The following is an 18,558-nucleotide window of genomic DNA, read 5'->3' on the forward strand; positions in this document are numbered from 1 at the left end:
CAGCGGCACAGCTCCTCAGCTGCAGCCGCCCACAATGGCGATAGTGATAGTTTCCTTAGCAAGTGAGATGCGGGCACTCAGCGGCACAGCTCCTCAGCTGCAGCCGCCCACAATGGCGATAGTGATAGTTTCCTTAGCAAGTGAGATGCGGGCACTCAGCGGCACAGCTCCTCAGCTGCAGCGGCCCACAATGGCGATAGCCATAGTTGCCGTAGCAAGTCAGATGCGGCGTTCCCCACAGTAGAACTAGAGACCTTGGATTTCTCGACAGAGGCCTCACCTGCAAGTAGGATTCCCCCCAAGTGGAATCCGGGCTGCTGACTAAGTCTAATGTCCCTGAGACTTCGGCAGGAGGCAAGCTCGAATCCGGCCCTTGGGTAGTTGCTTTAGTAAATGGATGAAAGTTTCAAAGTCCTTTTCCTATTATTACGCGGACAGAGGTTCGTTTTGGCATCCCGAAGTTACACACGCGAAGGGGTTTCAGCACAGATCTTTATACCCCAAAAGTCTTTGTTCTTGAGAAAGTCACAAATCACTCGACCCGGCCAGAACCAGTTTGGTGTTGACTTGGGTCACTTTGTTTACGAGGCGGTATCCTCCCTTTCAGGGAGAGGGGGCCCACCATCAGACGCCCAGTGGGAGGTGGAGCGAGCAATCATTCACCTTGCCAGGCAAAGCCCTGCTCAGATCAAAGGGGTCACCCCTCCCCACACTTCAACGGCAGATTCCTCCATTCGACCCAGGTCGGTCAATGCCTGCTCTGGCCCTCTAAACCAGACGGCCAATACACATACTAAGAAAACACGCGGGAAGGTTTAGACAAAAAGATACCTGCTTTCCAAAAGCGGTAGTTGCACACTCAGAATACAAAGACAATAACCACTACCAGATGCACGTTAATATTTGAAGCTCAAGCATACCAAGTTTGATTCTCCTAACATGTTCCTTGGCACTACTAAGACTATACTAGTTCAAACAATTTATAATAAGGAGCATTCGCGCTGTGTCACTGAATGGCAGTGGCACAGCGCGCAGAGCGTCTAACGCCAGCAACCGCGAAGGAGACAAAAAGTGACAAAAAATAGAAGGGATACCTACGATAATGGTTCCAGGTCTAACAGTGTAGAATCATTCTTTTATGTTTACCCCCACTTTTTGCCTTGTGTCAGTATGTTTTGACTGTAGTTTGCTAGAATGCTGCTAACCAGGACCCCAGCATCTATGTTCTCTCTCCCAAAATGGCTTTGGTAAGTACTTTGGTACCTCCGCAGTTGGCCTCTGGTTTACCCTTATAAGTCCCTAGTACATGGTACTAAGAAAACCCAGGCAATAGGTACACCAGGGGTCTCCCATAGGCTGTAGTATGTATTGTGTCAACCATGGGAGTCCTCTTACACTCTGACTACAGGCCTGCCATTGCAGCCTGTGTGAGAAGGTGCTTGCACGTTTCATGACATATACATGTTCTTATATCTGAGTTCACTGCACTTAAAACCTGTAAGTCACCCCTATGGTTTGCCCTTCAGTCCTGAGGGCAGGGTGCTTGGTTAGAAGTGTTAGGGTGCCCCTGCATGAGCAGGGCACCCCTACAAACTCGAGTTGATTCTCCAGGCTTAGTAAGTGTGGTCAGCCATTTAAAGACATTTAGTGGACAATCAGCCAATACAAGATGTCTAACTATATAATGGCTGTACTGACCCTGGTCATGTTTGATATCAAACATGTTGGAATCACACCTCAGCAATGTATCAATAGAAAAAATATCTCTTGGAGAAATCAACAATCGAACAGATCACTAGCTTCACAATCAAAAACTATTCACCACCAGTCTTAAAAGGACCCAAAAGGCAATTAAATAAAATCTGTTTAATGGAGCATTTAAGTCAAAACAATTGTACAATTAATTAAAAATTAGAGTTCATATGCTTAAAACCAATCTGAACCATGTCATAAAAAATATATTGCACATACTTTATAAAAAAGTAACATATAAGAGAGACACAATATACAAGACCTGCATATTTATCATTTAAAAAGTTGTTAATTACTGGAAGTGGGGTGAAATGGAATAGATACAGAGGAGACATCTGCATCTCCCCGACAGTGGAACTCCGGAGAGAAAGACGAACACTGATTGCTCAGTTGACAGCGGAGGTGCTGGCTTCTCCCCCTTAGGGCTGGCGTTCTTGATCTCTCCCTCCGTCCCCCACTCCCTGTTGGTATCTGTTTGTATCTTATGTATAATCTGGTCTCTTATTACTGCCTGGGAAATGTATAATGGGTTGCTCTGCGTGGACCCCATTCCACCACGGGGTGAATGGCACTATGATAATGCATTTGTGTACTTGAGGGGGTACTTCTTACAGTGACTTTACTTTGTCTGTACTGGTCTTTGGTTGGTGTACAAATGGAATAAAAAGATTTTTTTTTTTTTTTAAAGTTGTTAATTTGAAGGGATAGACAAGTGAAAGTGCCTAGATATCACTTATAGTTTATTGTTCCTCAAATTTAACAAAACCAAGAGGGCGTCAATGCGTTTCGGTGGAAAAAGTGTTCTTCAGTACAACAACATGAATTATGTCTCTCACTGAATATGCAGTATTCACCAAAACATATGGCTATTGTCGTAAGGGTGAATGACACTATTGACCATCACCGGTTTTGTCATAGATATATGGAACTTTTATCTATTTTTTACTATATTGGAAAGTGAACGTGGGAGGCAGAGAGTGCGGGCATCAAATATCTACCACAACTGATAGAGGTATTGTTGGTGTCAGTGATATCTAGGCACTTTCACTTGTTGATCCCTTCAAATTAACAAGTTTTTAAATTACAAATATGTATGTCTTGTATATTGTGTCTCTCTTATGTTACTCTTTTATAATGTATGTGCAATATATTTTGATAACATGGTTCAGATTTTTTTTAACCATATGAACTTTAATTAATTTTCATTAATTATACAATTGCTTTTTAATTATATTCTTCATTAAGCAGATTTTATTTAATTACCTTTGGGGTCCTTTTAAGACTGGTGGTGAATAGTTTTTGATTGTGAAGATAGTGGTCTGTGATCTGTTTGATTGTTGATTTCTCCAAGAGATCTTTTTCTATTGATAAATTGTCGGTTTATGGAACCCTGTCTCTTGGAGTAGTGGGGCTACACTCCTTTTTATAGAGAGGGAATCATACCCAAACACCGATTCCGGTGTTGGAGGTATGATCCCATGTACTTGGGGCTCCTTAAAGGGTCCCCCTGTACTCCTGGTGACAGCCTTTCAAGCTCTGCCAGCAAGCTAGTGCTTTCGCTGACCACAGACACTGTTCTGCCCTCCTGCTGCTAAACTGAGCTCGAGCAGGGGAAGGTAGACCAGTAGAATTCCTGCCACAGGGAAGTGTGACCACCTCCCATACAGGACTTGGTGTATTGGGCTGGGTTGGGGGTGCTTTACAGGGCCACCAGACTGCATTGAAGGGCACATTTGGTGCCCTCCTTGCATACACCGGTTTCAGCCAGTTCAGAGACCATTGTTTCCCACTCTGGTGCGAAACTGTACTAAGGGCAGGTGGGTATCCTTCGCCGCTTCCCCTCCTCTGGGAGTGATCACTGAGTTGTTGCATCCCTTTTCCTGGGTATTTAACAGCTCTCCTGTGGGTGGGTCTTTGGATTTGTCATGGAACAAGACTCACCTATGAAACCACGACACTCTTCGACCATCTGGATACTTGGACGTCGCTGGACTTCACTGGGAATAGAGACTGCATCAAGGAAGACTCCTGCTGCTCCTGGTCTTGCTGTTCTTCGTCTTCTGCCTTGTCTGTACTTCATCCAGGTTCTTCAGAAGACCTGTGGGCATCAAGGTTATCCAAAGTAATCTCCCTTGGAGTGAAATAGTCACTCTCCTGCATATGCAGGCCCCGCATCCAAGCTGAACAGTCTGCTGCTCCTGTTGACCTACGGACTTCCCGAGCCTCAGCAACACAGGTGGTGGGTCTGTGGCTCTCCAGAGGCCTGACCTATCTTCCCTGTAATTTGGAGGTCAATATCCCTTGTCTGAGCCGCTGGGCCCAAACCTCTGTGCACCACATTGACTTGTCGTTGCAGAGGCTTGTGGGCTCTGCACTCCCAAGATCTTCAAGCTGCAAGAAGCTCCAGCCTCTCTTCCCTTGAAGAAAAGCATCCTACCTGCATCTCCTGCATCATGGGCTGCCATCTTTGAGCTGCCTGAGGTCCACTTTAGACTCTTGTGCCTCCGACCTGTGGGTCCTCTTGAGGGTCTTCTTTTGCTTTGGTAGGCTCCGCTGCTTGCTCGTGGTCTGCTCTGACTCTCCTGCACTTGGTGAGTCCCTTGGACCTTGTTGGTGCCAATGATTTCATCCTTTCGTCTTCCAAGCCATTTGTGGGTATCAAGGCTTGTTGGTGCTCCTGCCGGACACCAACCACCTTAACACTGACATCTGACGTGGGACAGCTTGTCTACGGCTCCTGGTCTTCCACAGCATCTCTTGGTCCCCACAGCTGCAGTGACAAGGTCCACGATAACTCTTCTGAACTTGAAATCAATGTGTCTCTGCACCGCCTGGTCACCTCCAAGTGGCATAGACTCATTCCCCTCTGCTTGCATGTTCACTATTTCAAGAATCCAGCCTTGGGTTCCACTGAACTGCTTCACAGACTGCTCCAGAGGCCTTTCTTCCCAAGTCTTCCATTGCAGTGTAGGGGCGGTTCTGACATCGCTTCATCCCATGCACACAGCTTCTCCGGTGCTGGTAACCTGGCTCCTGGGGCATTCACGGGTGGGTGGCTCTCCAACATTCCATCCTCCAAAGGGTTTCTTCTGGGTCCTCCTGGAAGTGTCCTTTTTCTTTAAAACTGCAACTTTTCCTTTGACTTCCATTGAACATGTGGCAGTGTTTCCACTCGGTACACAGCCTCCTTGTGGTTCCTGAGTACTTAACTTTGGTGGTTCCTGGTTCTTCAAGCTCTTTAGAGTCCTTTGGTCTAAGTTCCATTCTACTTGGAAGTTTGCATTCGATTTCTTTAGTATATGGTTTGGTCCCCCTCTGGAGACCAGTATCTATTTGTGCCACTTACCTGCTTTCTTTTGAGTATTGTTAGGTGTATTGTTGCTATCTCTGAGCACTAAATATATATACCATGTAGTAGTGATTGCATCTGAAAGAGACTGTTAGTTATATATTCCTTACCTTAGAATTACCCCCAGGCGTCAGACTGTCAGTCAATAAAAACTTTATTCGGTTTTTTACAACCATAAAAGAATACAATAAGCAGCATATCATTCAATAAAATAAGCAAGTCAAAATCATAGAATATATAGTACACCTTCTTAAGCCTGTAATTCATATGTCTTTAAAATGGAAGATAAAAGACATCTTAAAATGTATTAAAACGAACTATCTCATTTTTAAGGCACATGGTCCTTCAAATACGTCTCACACAATACTTCTATTCATTAATAACTCATTCTCCTTGTAACTTAAAAGATCTAAACCTCATCAGTACTCTTTACATTTAAGGAACTCTTTAACATTTTTTGATGTATTTCCCAATGGCACAGGCTATATCTAAGTTGATCATTCCCACTAAGAGGTTTACAGCTTGCATCATATTTTTAATATCATATTTTGTTAAAATCGGACATAAAATCTCTCTTCGTATTTCTAAAATCTCCAGACAATCTAACAGTATATGTAAAATATCACAAGTAGTTCCTAAAGTGCAGGTGCATTTTCCATTGCTGTTTATCATTGAGCTTTTTACCCTTTTATTCGCGTAACGAGGATTTACCCCAATGCTCAGTCTTAGCACTTCACGCCTTAGCAGACAGCTAGGTAGCCTGTCGATATAGGGGTAATGTAAATCATTTTTCCACGCTGAGGCCATATGGGAAACTGAGCTTTTACGTAAGAGGTACTCCTGGTCCTGGGTTCGAGAAACTTCTTTTCCCAGTATCCTAAGTTCCTTCTTATCTATTTTTAAATAGAGGGACTGAGGGCATAACTTTAGCTTTAACACAACTTACGCTTCATTAATTTAATTAATTGTGGCTCTAGTCTCTTTTGCCCAGGTCAGTTCACTGGTGGCAATTTCGTTCTTGCACCACTGTGAGATTTTTTTTGGTCCTCACCTGATCCTAACCGCTGCCAGAAACATAATAAAGCCATGCAGGCTGTTATACCCCATGAGGTGATTCTCAATTCTGGTCTTGCTGCTTGTACCATGGACGATCTAGGCAGCGAGAAGAAGCTTTTAAGGATGTTTCCCTTCTCTTTGTCCCATCCATTTTTACCATTCAGATAGAGTATCTCGGCACCATACAAGAATTGTGGAGGGACCATTGCTAGATAAGCCTTTAAAACCGGTCTATCGGACATTTCTCCATATACACTATTGTGAGAGGTTGGCCTGGTATATGCTGGTCACTAGTTAAAGTGGCCACCTTGCACCAGTACAATTCGACTCTTATGGTAGATGGGTTTAAGACAACCTTTTAAAGAAAGCTATCCTAGTGGTAGCTGTGGAGAGCAGCCTTCAGGCTAAGTCTTTAGAGGAATGTAAAGCAGCTTGTTTTACCTTATAATCTCTTGAATTACTAAATGAAAGGACACCATACAGGTGTATATATAAAATGTATATGTATTTATTACTAAACACACTCTACTAATCTCTTTATGAGATTAGAAGTCAGGAACATATGCACAAATCAACGTTTCACAACAAGTTAAGCACAAACATGGCTGGGGCCCTAGGGGCGTACCAGACCATATACTAAAAAAGAGGTTTAGGAATATCGACTTGCGAAGGGACAAGGCCTAGGACCTTCAGAAGCGCTGGGGCCTCACTAATCCACCCAAGGCAGGTAAGTAAAGGACCCATGGGAGACGCATGCAGTGTGAGAACACAGCCGCGGATCCCAATAGACTTCAATGGAGCAAGTCGCGGTTGGAATTTTAAAGTTTTAGGATACTTCGGGAGAGTCTACAAGCAAGTCACTTACAGGGTAAGTAGTTCTAGAGCCAACACACACAGGAGCACTGTAGTGCACGAGTTGCCTCACCAAGGGAAGCAGGGTGCATAGGTGTCTTTTGGTGTCAGGTCGCGCGTCGTTTTCAATGGGAGTCAAAGAAGACTTGCTTGTGAAGACAGAAGAAGTGTCCGGTGGAATCCAAGGCTGGATTCAGAAGAAAGAGGACCTGAAAGCAGAAGGGACAGTATTCAGTTACTTGGCAGTGACCCGTGGCAAGGAAGCTGGATGCCCACAGTCGTCGGGTGATTTCAGGTGATCACGGATGTCTTGACTCTTCAGCCACGACGACCAGGAGCTGGATTCGGCGTGTCCCACGAAGTCCGCAGCTTACTGTGGTGTCGGCGACCAGATTGGAGCCAACAAGCCTTGGCAACAGCAAGTCTCGTGGAAAGTGTAAAATGTCAGCGGTGCAGACCAGCAAGGTCTGAGGGACTCACCCAGCGAGGGTAAGTCAGGGCAGGCCTGGAGCAACCCGGGGAGCTTCAGAGGACCCACAAGCCAACCAGCAAGGGATCGCGAAGACGCCTTGGGAGGATTCACTCTGCAGGAGCCCACGGTCACTCGGGACGAGGTAGGTCTCTGATCTTTGGTGGAAATCCTGCTGGAGGCTTGGACCACATGTGGTCCAATGCACAAGTTCGTAGAACGTCGTGAAGGGGTTGCACTCAAATAGTGCCCGGTACCCAGGTATTGTAGTTCCTCGTCACTGGTGGGGTCCACTTGCCTCAGCTTCGCTGGGGACTCACGATGGCCTTGGAGAAGTCAGGAAATCCACTTCCAGGGCTGCAGGGACTTCAGACTCCGGCGAGAGCGGGAACGTTTGCGACCGTTGGTTCAAAGTTTTGGTGCCTGCCAAGCAGGGGAGTCACTCCTTGACTCCAAGGGAGATTCTTCAGTCTTCCAAAGGTAGTGGAACGTCAAAGGGCCAGGATTCTTCTTCAGAGCGTCGTCCGGGGATATCTAGTTTGCAATGGCAAGGGTTCCCTAACTTCTACTAAAAGAAAGGGAGGGACTAGCTCTATGACCCCTCCTATGGGAGGGTCAGGGGAGTGGGTGGCTACACCCACTTCCCTTTGTCCAGTTTCGCGCCAGAGCAGGGGCAGGTAGCCCATGAACCGGTTTGAGCTGGCATATGCACAGAGGAGCCTACTGCTCCCCCAGTGCAGGACTTCAAAGCACTCTAGGAGTGCACCCAACCAGCCCCAATACACTAAATCCTGTCTGGGAGGTGGTCTCACCTCCCTGTGACAGGAAACCCTTTGTTGGGCTCCCTCCACTGCGAGTTTCAGTCAGCTGCAGGAGGGCAGCCCAGTGTCTGTGCTGGTGGCATCCATTTTGTGATGCCAGGGCTCTTCAGGATCCTACTGTGTTTCCACAGTGGGTACATGTCAATCCCTCTAGAAGGGTGGGATCATACTCCCACACCAGTTACTGGTGTGGGGGTATGATTCCAAAGCGTTTGACACCAAACACGACATGTTTTGATGCAGCCATTCCAGAGTACGCATTAACCGCGAGGTTATAATGCACTTAAGAGTATATGGTTTAACCGCATCCACAAACCGCCCCAGAGAATAGACTCTGAGAGCTGCAGAGGGGCCCTGCTCAGGCAGAAGCACCCCCTCACATGGAAACCAAGCACCCTGCCCTCAGGATTGATAGGGCCTGCCTTAGGGGTGACTGATAGGTTTATATGTGTGTGAAGGGAGAGATATAGTGAACCTATATCTCAGTGAGGAGTGCTAGCACCACCTCACCCATGCTGCAGTAGCAGGCCTATGGCGTCAGATTTAGTCTGCTTCCCAGGGGTGGCATAATACATGCTTCAGCCCCTGGTAGGCCTGTGAAGTACCTATGCCCTTGGTACCTAAGGTACCATATACTAGGGGCTCATAAGGTACCACAGTATCCAATCACTAGTGCATCTAATATGCACTCCAAGTTGTTTAGAGAGAACAGAGAGGCTGGGGCCCTGAATAGCAGGGTCCCAGCCAGACTATAGCCAGAAACCAGTGTAAACATCAGAAAAAAAGTGGGGGCAACATAAGTGCAGAGCCTACTCTTCTACAACTATTAAATCTTTTTAATCCCTTCACTGAAGCCGATGCCCTCATTTTTAATGCATCAAGATGGGTATGCCATTGCAGGCTACTCTCGAACCACATACCCAGATATCTGTATTCTGTTACTTTTTCCAGCGTCTCAGTGCCCAGATACCAGGAGAACTTTGTTTTTCTTCTTCCAAAACATAGGATCTTGGTCTTCTCCTTGTCCACAACTAATTTTTTAATTTGGCAGTATTATTTAAAGATGTTTAATTTTCTTTGTAGACCAACCTCCGTCTGGTCCATAATTACCAGATCATCTGCGTATAGTAAGCACCAGATAAGGTTTCCTCCTAGTTTCGGGCTTGCCCCTCTAACATTGCTTAATTTTAAGGGCAGGTCTGCTATAAATAGGGAAAAAATCAAGGGGACTAGTACGCACCCCTGTCTCAGCCCATTACCAATCTGCATCCTCCGAGACAAACCTCCATCCTCATTTATTAATCAATAGTTTTTTGGGGCATTTACATCGCCTTTTTTATGTATAGGTCTTACAATTGCCCCTTTCCAACTGTCTGGCACGGCCCCTGTATTAAGGATCCCCTGGAACATATTCGCAAAGAACTCTGACCACCACTCCGGCTTCTTTTTTTATAAAAACAGCCGGCAAGTTATCTGGGCCGGTGGCTCGAGTTAAGATTAGCCTGGATATTATACTCCTAATATGGCGGCGGGAGAAGTGATCTTTTACTTTTTTCCTTACACCTGGCAATGCAGTAGTATTTATTTCCTCTGTCCTTGGCCACTTCCCATAATTTTCCTCCAGATAGTCCACCCACTTATCCTCTGGCACCGAGCACTGCAAAGACCCTAAAACTTTACCGGTGCTTTCTTGTACTAATTTCCAGAAGCCTTTCACATTGTTTTCTTCGATTACCTCTAATAATTTCACCCAACATCTGTCCTTATAAATTCTTTTTTTATTTCTAATGATTGCTCTATATTTTGACCTTAGTTTCTGAAGGTTAAGTAGCAGTTAATCGTTGTGTCTTCCTCCAAGGCTTCTTTCCTTTTGCCTAATGCTGGCTTTTACTTTGCGACCATCCTCATCAAACCATGGATTGTTATTCATGTGAGATCTTTCCTTACTTGCTGTCTCAGGTTTATCACATTTAATTTTTATCCTGAGACATTCTACTAGTTGTCTTATTATGTATTCATACCAGGTAATATCCTCCTCAGGTGGTAATTGTTCTAATGTAAATGTCAACTAGACTGCACTTAGTTTTTTAATATGTTCTTCTGTAATACGGGTTGTATGTCGTTTAGGGTATTCTATCTGTAATTGAATGGCTATTTGTCTCTGAGGAACTCTTTTTGCGTATAATTTCGTCAACAGTGGGTAATGATCACTACTTTCAACCCTTACTACTTCGAAGTGCTTGATTAATTCAAAGCTCCATGACTGTGTAAACACATAATCTATTGGACACATTTGCTGCCCTATTGTAAAGGTGCGCTTAGCTGGCCAATCCGCATTCATTCTACCATTTACGCATATCGGGCCCAAAGAGCCCAACAATTGTCCAAGCACCACATCTTGGGGTGAAATGTCACAGCTGGGGAACTTAGCCGACTCTATATTGTAGGCTCTTAACAAATCTCTGCACCATGAATCTGCTTTTAAAGGGTTTAGTCTGTGGTTAAAATCACCCAACATCAGGAGCACATCTCTTGGGTAGTTATCACATAAGACCTCCATATCCATCAAGATCATAGGCACAAATATGGTGACAATCGACAGACGTCGGTACCAGCACCAGAGCGTGTTTATCCCTGGCATTCCCTATCACCCTGAGTGGCAGCCAGAGGAGGGAGAGGAGGAACATGAGGGGTCTATTTACCCTCTAGCAGACCAACTTGAGGAGCCAGCCTGGAGAGAGGAGTTGGGTGATGCCAGTGGTCTGGATACCTTCCCAGACCTTGGTATGCTTTCTCCCTCTACCGTGGCTACGGAGGAGGGAGCCACCTCCGATGTGGTGTTGCATAGGGCAGCTGAGGCCTTGGGCCTCGAGCTTCCTACGGTTGCTGTCAGGACTAACCTCCTGACTGAGGTGCTTCAGCTGGCAGCAGCCTCTTCGGAGCCCCTGCTGCTTAATGAGGCCCTCACTGACATCCTTCTGGGCCCTTGGTCCAAGCCCAGCACATGGACTACTGTGGACAGGATGAGATCCCAATGCCAAACCTCAGCCACGGGTGACCCACTTTTCCTCACCCAACACCCTACCCCTGAGAGCTTGGTGGTCCAAGCCTCATCCTCTAAGGGCGCATTCCCTACTGCTCCCCCAGATAGGGAATCTAAGAAGCTGGACCATCTTGGGAAGAAGAGGTTTTCTACTGCCAGCTTAGGACTGTGGTCGGTGAACACTGCATGTCTCTTGGGCTGCAACACACACATGGTGTGGGACGCGGTTGCGCAGTGCTGCCACAGTGCCCGGAGGCGGCCTGGGATGTACTCTCCCGTGCGGTTGCTGAGGGTAGAGACGCAGCAAAGTTCACTATCCGTGTGGGCTGGATACCGCCATCTCCCTGGGTAGAACGGTTTCCATGCCGGTAGCCCTGAGGCACTATGCCTGGCTGAGAGCGTCTGACTTCTCCGGTGATGTCCAATCTGCCCTTTTGGACATGCCCTTTAATGGCCGTCAACTGTTTGGTGACAAGGTGGACAACGCGCTTAAGCACTCGAGGGCTATGGCTAGATCTTTGGGCCTTGCGACAACTTCTCGCCCCAGCCAGTCTCCTTTTTCCCCTTTCTTGGCTATGGAAGGGGTGCCCCACCACGTTCCACCCAAAACATCGGGGCTGCGTAAGCTACCCAGCCCCTGCGTGGTCAGGGACGTAGAACCCAGCGTCATGTCTGGGGTCCAGCCGGAGGGCCAGTCCACCAAAACCCCCCCTGCAGCAGCCTCCAAACCTTCCTAGTCCGACCTTCCACGGCCACCAGTTGCCAGTGGGCGGCAGGATCCACCATCACCTCCCCCACTGGCACAACATCACTGCGGACAGGTGGGTTTTGCGGCTAGTCCGAAGGTGCTACTCCCTCCCCTTCGAGACTACCCCTCCTTCCATGCCACCAATGCTCCATTGCATGTCGGAGGATCATTTGGCTCTTCTCCTCCAGAAAGTTACAGTTCTCTTGGCCAAGGAAGCTATCAAATGCGTCCCTGTGCCAGAAGTAGGTCGTGGTTGCTACTCCCACTACTTCTTGGTACCCAAGAAGGACAAAGTTCTGCGTCCCCTCTTGGATCTCGGGGACATCAACCATTTTCTCCGGAAGTTGAAGTTCAAGATTTCAACTTTGGCTCAGGTCTTGTCTGCCCTCGACACTGGAGACTGTATGGTAGCGTTGAACTTGCAGGACCCTTACTTTCACATCCCTGTCTGGCCTACCCACCGGTGTTATCTACAGTTCACGGTATGCCACGAGCATTTTCAATTTACCGTTCTCCCCTTTGGCCTTACCAGTGCCCCTCGGTGTTCTCAAAAGTGATGGCAGTGGTCGCAGTTCATCTGCGCAGATCAGGGGTTTCAGTCTTCCCTATCTCGACGACTGGCTGTTGAAGGCAGGCTCGCCCCAGGTAGTCATCTCCCACCTCCAGACTACTGCCGACCTCCTGCATTCGATAGGGTTCTCCATCAACGTGCCAAAGTCGCACCTGATTCCCTCTCAAAAACTCCTTCATCGTAGCGGTTCTGGATACGACACACTTTCGGGTCTATCCTCCCAAACGGCGAGTCCAGGATATTCAGGCTCTGATTCCGATCTTTCGGCCTCTATCCTGGGTTTTGGTCAGGATGACCTTGAGGCTGCTGGGCCTCATGGCCTCCTGCATCCTGCTAGTCGATCATGCCTGATGGCATATGCGGGCTCTGCAGTGGGACCTGAAGTTCCAGTGGGCGCAGCATCAGGGGAACCTGTCCGATTACGTCCAGATCTCGGAGGGCACTGCACAACAATTGCAGTGGTGGCTCACAAACTGGCATTGGGTCAGTGGCAGATCCCTCTCCCTTCCCCAACCAGAACACACTGTGGTGACAGAAGCATCCCTTCTGGGATGGGGTGGCCACATGGGAGAGGCGGAGATCAGATGCCTCTGGTCTCTGGCGGAGTCCAGTCTCCATATCAACCTTCTGGAGATCCAGGCGATCCGACTTGCACTGAAGGCATTCCCTCCATCTGTCAAGGGAAGAGTAGTGCAGGTGTTAACAGACAACACCACCGCCATGTGGTACTGAAGCAAACAGGGTGGGCTGGGGTCGTGGACACTATTTCAGGAGGCCCTACGCCTCTGGACATGGCTGGAACATCAGGGCATTTCCCTGGTGGTTCAACACTTGGCAGGTTCAAAGAACACCAGTGCGGACGAATTCAGCCGCAGGTGCATGATGGATCACGAATGGCATCTTCACTCGGAGGTGGAGCAAGGTCTCTTTCAACAGTGGGGTGAGCCTTGGTTAGGTCTATTAATCACCGAAGAGAACGCGCAATGTCAGCAGTTCTGCGCGTTGGAATTTCGAAGGCGGCACTCGCTAGGCGACGCTTTTCGTCACGAGTGGAGTTGCGGTCTGTTGTGCGCCTTTCTACCTATATCACTTCTGCCAGAGTGCTGAAGATAATCAGGCACGACCAGGCCTAAGTAATTCTTGTGGCTCAGGACTGGGCTTGAAGAGTTTGGTATCCCGAGCTACTCGGTATGACCATCGATCCCCCCCCCCCCGATCCGACTGCCTCTTCGGGAGGATCTTCTGTCGCAGCAGTAGGGGACGGTCCTCCACCCGAACCTGTCCAGTCTCCACCTCCTTGCATAGACATTAAGCGGCGGCAGTTGATTCCTTTTGACTTGCCTCTTGAAGTCTATGATGTCATTCTGACAGCCAGGCGTCCCTCCTCTATGTTGGTATACGGCTGCAGGTGGAACAAGTTTGTGGCATGGTGCACAGCAAAGGCTGTGGATGTTACACACTTACCGCAACAGGAAGCTGACACCGCGGGCGACCAGCAGGACAATCATGCAGGGACCTGGAAAAGGAACGCCGCAGTATACCGGGCGCTACAAGCCTGGTGGCCGAAAGAACGAGGCGACTGAAACCTGGAATCGTGGGGCAGGAACTACAGCCCCCAGAATCCTGTGAGGCGGGTGGCGTACGCGCGCACAGGAAATGATGACAACCCACAATGCCAAGGGCAATGAAAGCCGGGACTTGGGAAGACATCGGCGCAGATTATCCTGTTCCTGTAGACGCTGAGGACGCGTGAGTTGGGTTGCAGATCGTCCAGTGCGGTAAGGGTGTCTGACACCACCTCCCCTGTTCCTTCCTGTGCGATTGATAGATGGGGTAAAACCGCTTTTTTGTTTACGAAGCAACAGCATAACCTATGTTTAAAAGGAGAGTGTTCGTATTCATACAAATCTTGATTTGAGGCTCAGCCAGAAAAGGACATTCATCGTGGTAACTACTAGAAACAAATAACTATTAAGGCGGAGAACTTTGAATATACCAGGTGGTATATTAGCTGCTTGCTCCTTAAAGTATACCAAATACCTATCATTGAAGTAGATTTGACTAATGTTTCGGTGCATTATGATCCCAATAATGCTACAAGACTATACTCAGACTAAACGATCTTTGACTATATTTTATGTTACTTGTTGTGTGTTTTTGTTTGTCCTATTTAGCAGGGGGTCAGTGAGAGGATGAAACAAGAAACCATCCTTCCTCCCTTGTGAGGTGGGGCTTTACACCAACATTGGTGGGTTATCACTGAATGATAAGTGTCCATCATGTGTAGTTAATGGTTTCTTGTATTTGGCCTAATCCTATGGTTTATGTCCACAGTACTGTCTGACAAAAAAGGCTTTAGCCACTAGGAAGAGTTTTGATGTCTTTCAATCATCCTTCTTTAAGCTACTGCCAGAAGCGTGTTATTTTCCTTTACAGGTATATAGGGAGATTGCATACTGTACATACGGTCTTTATGTGTTACCGACAGTGTTACAATAGGGTGTTCTTCTTTCCGTAGATCTCCCTCCCTGCTGTTCCCTTCCTTCCCCCGATTGACCACCTTAACCTTCCGTGCTATAATAGCGGTTCGGAAGTGAGGATGTCAATAGGTGAACCCATTTGAGCAACAAACCGATCCCGAGAGGCCTCTGAGGGACACATGACAGTGGATCCCCTCTCTGCCCCTCTTTCAGAAGTTCTTCTGTTCCTTATTTCTTTGGCCCAGCAGGGTTCTGCTCTGGGCACTATCAAGGGCTACCTTTCTGGTATTTCAGCCTTTCTTTGGCTTCCTGATCAGCCCTTTCTTTTCAAGTCCCCTGTTGTAAATAGATTCCTCAAAAGCATTACTCATCTTTTCCCTCCTATTCCCTTCATAATGCCACAGTGGGACTTGAACTTGGTTCTCACATATTTAATGTGCGCTCCCTTTGAGCCTCTTCACAGCTGTCCTTTCAGTCTGTTAACTTTGAAGACTGCTTTCATGGTTGCCATCACCTCTGCTAGGAGAGTGAGTGAGCACCAGGGTCTTTCTTGCAAACCTCCTTTTCTGTCTGTCCATCCGAACAAGGTTGTGCTCAGAACACGTCCATCCTTTCTGCCAAAGGTTGTCACTGCCTTTCTCATCGGGCTGGCCATCACTTTGCCCACCTTCTTTCTGCCTCCTTCCAGAGAGGAAGAGAGGCTCCACCGTCTGGGCCCAAAATGTGCACTCTCATTTTACCTGAATCGCACACAACAGTTCTGGGTGGATGACCAGCTCTTTGTTGGCTACGTAGGTGCCCAAAAAGGTCGTGCCGTACACAAGCGGACTATCTCCCAATGTGTCGTCTTGTGTATTAAAGCCTGTTATTCTCTGGCAAAAAAGGAGCCTCCGGTGGGGCTGCACACCCATTCCACCAGGGCGACTGCTGCCACTACGGTGCTGGGGCGTGGTGTCCCTTTACAAGACATCTGTCAGGCAGCTACGTGGGCTTCGTTGCACACTTTTACTAAGCACTATTGCCTGGACAGACAAGTTCGGAGAGACAGCTTCTTTGGCCGTTCTGTTCTCTGGGACTTCCTGGTGTGATCTTTGTTCGCAGACCAACGACTGGGGTTGGTACTGCTGGGGTATGTATTCTAAGGTATTAAATCTATTACTAACATGTTTCTTTCAGATGAACAAGTTACTTACCTTCGGTAAAGATATCTGTTAGAAACATTAGTTAGTGATAGATTCCTTACCGCCCCACCCATCCTCCCCGTTCTGCGAACTGATTTCTAGGGTTAAGGTCATCCCTTTCAGGGCCCTAGTTTCAATGCACCAGTGGTCAGTATCTTGCATGGCTCTGCGTTCCTGGTGCAGAAAGTCATGTAGAGAACTGACGTCTAAGTAGCTGCCACAACGTCATCTCTGCGACCATGATGCCAACGACGGACGCGGAGCCGTACAACTCCACAATCTGGCGCGCAGGGGTACTGCTGACGAAAACTTTCTGGATCCAGTCTGACACCTGGGTGTAATGTAAGGAATCTATCAATAACTAATGTTTCTTACAGATCTAACTTTACTGAAGGTAAGTAACTTGTTTGTCAGGGGACCACTAAATACTGTATTTAGGGGCTTTTAGTGGAGTGTAGGGCAGCAGCCAATTGGCTACCTACCCCTGGGGTGTCTGCAGTGACTGTATGACCACTTCCTGCAAGGAGTGGGCATGATCTTGAATCAGAGTTCCTAGTTTTATCCAAACCAAAAGGGTGAAACCCTTCTTGGACTGTCCACTTCAGGTGCCCCACCTTAGGGATGTGCCTAGCTTGTGAGTGTCACATGCCTTCTGACTATCTTATTTACTGCCTGCTCTGGTGCCAAGTGGGCCTCAGGTCAGGGGTAGCATTCCCGAGGTCTGGGGGAAAACCATGGTTGCCTTTCAAAGGTGGTAGAGGCTTTAAAGCCTCTGGCCTTGAGATGCTAATCTGCTTGCAATTCTGCTGGAGGAGTGATCACCTTGTGCCTGACATGCATTGTTCTTGGCCTCAGAGAGTGTATGCTCTCACCTGCAGGGGTTCAGAAACTCGTCCGTGCTCCCAGGCTGGAAGATAGCAGTCAGCCAGCACACTATGTAACTAGTAGGGATTCGGGGGGCACCTCTAACGTGCCCTCTGGGTGCATGTCATAATAATTCCGGAACTGGCATCCGTACAGATTTATTAAGACAAGATGTTTGATACCAAACATCAGTATTTTCAGTGAAGCCCTTATGTAGCTGGGTAACTCTTAATACCAGTGCCCAGTACATCTGTTAAGATGGTTTCCTGATCAAATCCAGTGCTTGGCAATAGATTTAGGCATTGAAGGGACACATCTACTCATGCAGATGCACCCACTCATGCAATATAATGTACCCTGCTTTAAAGCTCCAAGTCCTGCTGTTGGGGTAACTTACATATAGTACAAGCAGGGAACATGGGCATGTCACACAGTCAGTGTACCATGTCATGTTTTCAGAATGGTTTGCACCAATTCTCGCATCATGCAATGGCAGTCTGCATGGTATTTGTGTGCGAGTCCCTTAGGGTGGCATAATACATGCCTTTGGCCCTTAGTGATCCTTTTTAGTATCCATGATAGTAGTATCCATGAAGATAAGGCGTCACCAAAGGGAAGTATTTTTTTCTTTAAACACAAAATCTCACAAAAAACATTAAAAAGTCAAAATTCTTTTTATACTGATCTGATTTAATTATTTTTGCTGTCATTTTATTTGTGAAAAAAATGTTTTTTAAAATTGGTTTTGGATTTTTCTTGTGTTGTCTTGTCACTTTTTTTACTGGTTGTGTGCTGCAAACATACTGTACAAAGGGCCTCTTAGTGAAGCCTGACTGCTTTTGTGCCAAGCTGTCAGAGGGTTATGAACAGGTTAATTTAGTGACTTTTGTGTTCACCATGACAAGGCTTGTGGCTGTTGCTTGAGGAGAGTACTCCTCCTGCTAAACCAATAACCTAATTTCTTACATTTGTAAAAACAGCTATAGAATATCCGTTCACAAGTGTAACTCATGTTAATATAATGCATTATTTTAAAACTCTTATTGCTAGGTGGTACAGCTTTGTTTGGATTGTGAAAAAATATCCGCCTTGCAAAGGACATTGGATTTCACTCCAACTATTGTAAACAAAGTATTGATTTTCACAAATTCAGTAGATGAAGCAGAAGTAGCTTTTAAGGTAAGATTTTTGAAACAATATTCTGAAGTTGTATTCTTTTATTGAACTTTTTCCATTGCACTTAAAAATGTTAAAATATAACTAATTCCAGATGCCTCATAACCTTTTGACTCACTTTTTTTTTTTAGTTGTTTTCCTGCCAGAAATCGGAGTGAGCAAATGATAATTTGGTTTGCAAGATCTGGCAGTTGTG

At 47.0% G+C, this 18,558-nt stretch overlaps 1 protein-coding gene across 8 annotated transcripts in view; it reads left to right on the top strand.

The window, feature by feature from the left end:
* Positions 1 to 18,558, top strand: part of TDRD12 (tudor domain containing 12) — a 3,486,095-nt gene that overhangs the window by 1,749,054 nt on the left and 1,718,483 nt on the right. For all 8 annotated transcript variants that reach the window (XM_085639447.1, XM_085639446.1, XM_085639448.1 and 5 more), the window contains one exon: positions 18,237 to 18,365. In XM_085639447.1, coding sequence (XP_085495573.1) covers positions 18,237 to 18,365 — 129 coding nt within the window. The remainder of the gene's footprint in view (positions 1 to 18,236; positions 18,366 to 18,558) is intronic.

Source organism: Triturus cristatus, chromosome 12 (genome assembly GCF_964204655.1).
Source record: "Triturus cristatus chromosome 12, aTriCri1.1, whole genome shotgun sequence".
NCBI classification, from domain to species: domain Eukaryota; kingdom Metazoa; phylum Chordata; class Amphibia; order Caudata; family Salamandridae; genus Triturus; species Triturus cristatus.